Genomic DNA, 2,486 nt, shown 5'->3' with positions numbered 1-2,486 from the left:
AAGTCCATTAAAAAAAGATGGAATGATTACGTTATAGTTCCATAATCTAGTCATTTTCCTCCTGAATATCCCTGAATTGGTACAGGAGCTCTGGTGAACATACCACATCCAAACCACATCTCTTAATGTTTCAAGTACTACCTCAGATGCATCTCTGGTAGGGAGCCTGCGTGAAACCCTCCTTCCACCCAGAATTGGCATTTCCCCCATGGTCATCCATGTGGTCTTGAATCTTTTTCACATAACAGGATCCTAAAGATTTCAGAGAGCAACAACCAATGGATACCCTCATGGTTGAATCTTGAGAATGTTCCTCAAGGAAGGCAAAGAAAGAGCTGCACTGTCTAAGTAAAATTAGACACAATGATATGAGCATGTTATCCTAGATACTATGTCACACTGCCACAAGCAGAAATGTCCTTTTTATAAAAGGAAGGAAAGCCTGTTATTTAACTCTTATATGTGATTTGAAACTTGCAGAATATTAGCATGAACAAGAATAGTACAACTAACTCCCATGAACCCTAAACTTCGACTCATCTATGGTTTACTGTGTACCCATTAATTGTCTACATATTCTTCACCATCCCTTGCCTCTCTCCACCTATCAATAGGACACTTTATGTCCACTTTGTCTAAATATCCACTATGTATTTTGTAATGATATGAATATTTTCCCCCAGAAGGAGAAAGTCCTTGTCAACTTAGGTATATAAGGTGGATCCAGGGGAGCTGCATGAGGACTCTGAATGCACAAGCAGTGGACTGGGGAGGCTCGCCCCTGAGAGGAGCAAAGGGGTACAGCACTGTGGAGTAGTAACCCAGGAGACGGCACCAGGAGATCTTCATCATCTGATGTGGAGAGAAGGAGAAACCATGGAACTCAAATCCCCTACTTTACTGTTTCCTGAAAGACAGGTCCCACACTCAACATTTTCCTCAGAGCCCCAGTGACATCCTTGTTCCTGAAACTGTAGATTAAGGGGTTCAGCACAGGGGTGAGAATGGTGTAAAACACAGAAACCACCATGTCCTTCTGAGGGGTGTGGTAGGAGCTGGGGAGCATGTAGGTGTAGACGGCAGCACCATAGAAGAGTGTGACCACCATCATGTGTGAGGAGCAGGTGGCCAGGGCCTTCCTCCTGCCCTCTGCTGAGTTCATCCTGTGGATGGTGAGGAGGATGCAGGAATAGGAGCCTGAAATGACTGTCACAGGGATGAGGAGCATGAGGACACAGCACAGGTACATGAGCGTCTCATAGAGCGAGGAGTCTGAGCAGGAGAGCTTCATCACAGCAGGGACTTCACAGAAGAAGTGCTGGATCTCCCGGGATCTGCAGAATGGGAAGGTCATGGTGACAGGAGTCAGCATGAAGCCATCCACTGATCCCAGGAACCAGCAGCCAGATGCCAGGAGGAGACACACTCTATGGTTAATGAGGACTGGATAGCGAAGTGGATGGCAGATGGCCATGTAGCGGTCATAGGCCATGGCTGCCAGAAGGAAAAACTCAGAACCTACTAGTGTCAAGTAGAGGAACATCTGTATCCCACATTCAGGGACAGAAATGGTACTCACACCTAGCACCTGGTCCAGGAGCATCTTGGGCACAGTGATGGAGATGTACATCATGTCCATGAGGGACAGCTGGCTGATGAAGAAGTACATGGGGGTGTGGAGTTTGGCACTGGAGTGTATCAGGATGATCAGGACAGCATTTCCAGACAAGGCCATCAGGAAAACCAGAAAAATGACCACACAAAGCAGAGCTGGGTGTTGGGATTGCCTGAAGAGACCCACCAGCATGAAATCTGCCCACCCTGTGTGGTTGGTCATCCAGGTGGTGATGTCCATGAGGCTCTAACTTGGCCACCAAGAAAGCTTTGGGTTAATGTTGTACAGAGGGCTGAAGTGACTTTTGAGCTGCCACACACCTGTGCACCAGCCTGATTGTGGCAACCAGAGGACGTTCCAGAGCCTGTAGATCCTAGGAATTCAGATGACCTGTAGTAAACAATATTTTTAAAAAAGTATCTAAAAGCTCACCTGTGTGTGAAGTGAGTTGGTAACTTGTGAGGTTGCAACAGTTCAAGTTCATGAACTTCCTGAAGAAAGCAGTTTGTCAATGACAAGTGGGTATATTCATAATTGTTGCTCAAAAAAGTAGGGGACATTTGCAAACAAGGGGAATCACTAATTCCTGAGTTTAAGTTATTCAAGTGTGAAATAAGTGTTAATATTTCTGGTTTAACAATCTGGTTTTAGCTGGCATTCTAAGACTCTCAGATCTATACGGTATATTCAAAATGTTTAAAAAGTTGCTGAGACATAATTTGTGGAATGCATATTTAACATTTGAACCCCCCAAGCCTATAGGACCAGGACATGCCAGGAGGTTCTGTGAGTCTGGAATGACTCTGCTGTTCTCTCCAGCACACTGCAGTCTTCACACAGGACCAAACCTTTTGAGATCTGAGGAGCACCC

The 2,486-nt window shown here is 45.6% G+C and overlaps 1 protein-coding gene across 1 annotated transcript; it reads right to left on the bottom strand.

The window, feature by feature from the left end:
* Positions 1-892: 892 nt before the first annotated feature.
* LOC139705658 (olfactory receptor 2T29-like) lies at positions 893-1,855 on the bottom strand. Its single transcript, XM_071611811.1, has one exon. The coding sequence runs from the start codon at positions 1,853-1,855 to the stop codon at positions 893-895; it is 963 nt and encodes a 320-aa protein (XP_071467912.1).
* Positions 1,856-2,486: the final 631 nt, after the last annotated feature.

The sequence above is a fragment of the Marmota flaviventris genome, chromosome 5 (genome assembly GCF_047511675.1).
Source record: "Marmota flaviventris isolate mMarFla1 chromosome 5, mMarFla1.hap1, whole genome shotgun sequence".
NCBI classification, from domain to species: Eukaryota; Metazoa; Chordata; class Mammalia; order Rodentia; family Sciuridae; genus Marmota; species Marmota flaviventris.
The sequence above is the reverse complement of the archived record's forward strand: the minus strand, read 5'-3'. Positions and strand labels throughout refer to the sequence as shown.

Coding starts and splice junctions, on each gene's coding strand:
- LOC139705658 (XM_071611811.1), bottom strand. CDS start 1,855: ATGGACATCACCACCTGGATGACCAACCACACAGGGTGGGCAGATTTC.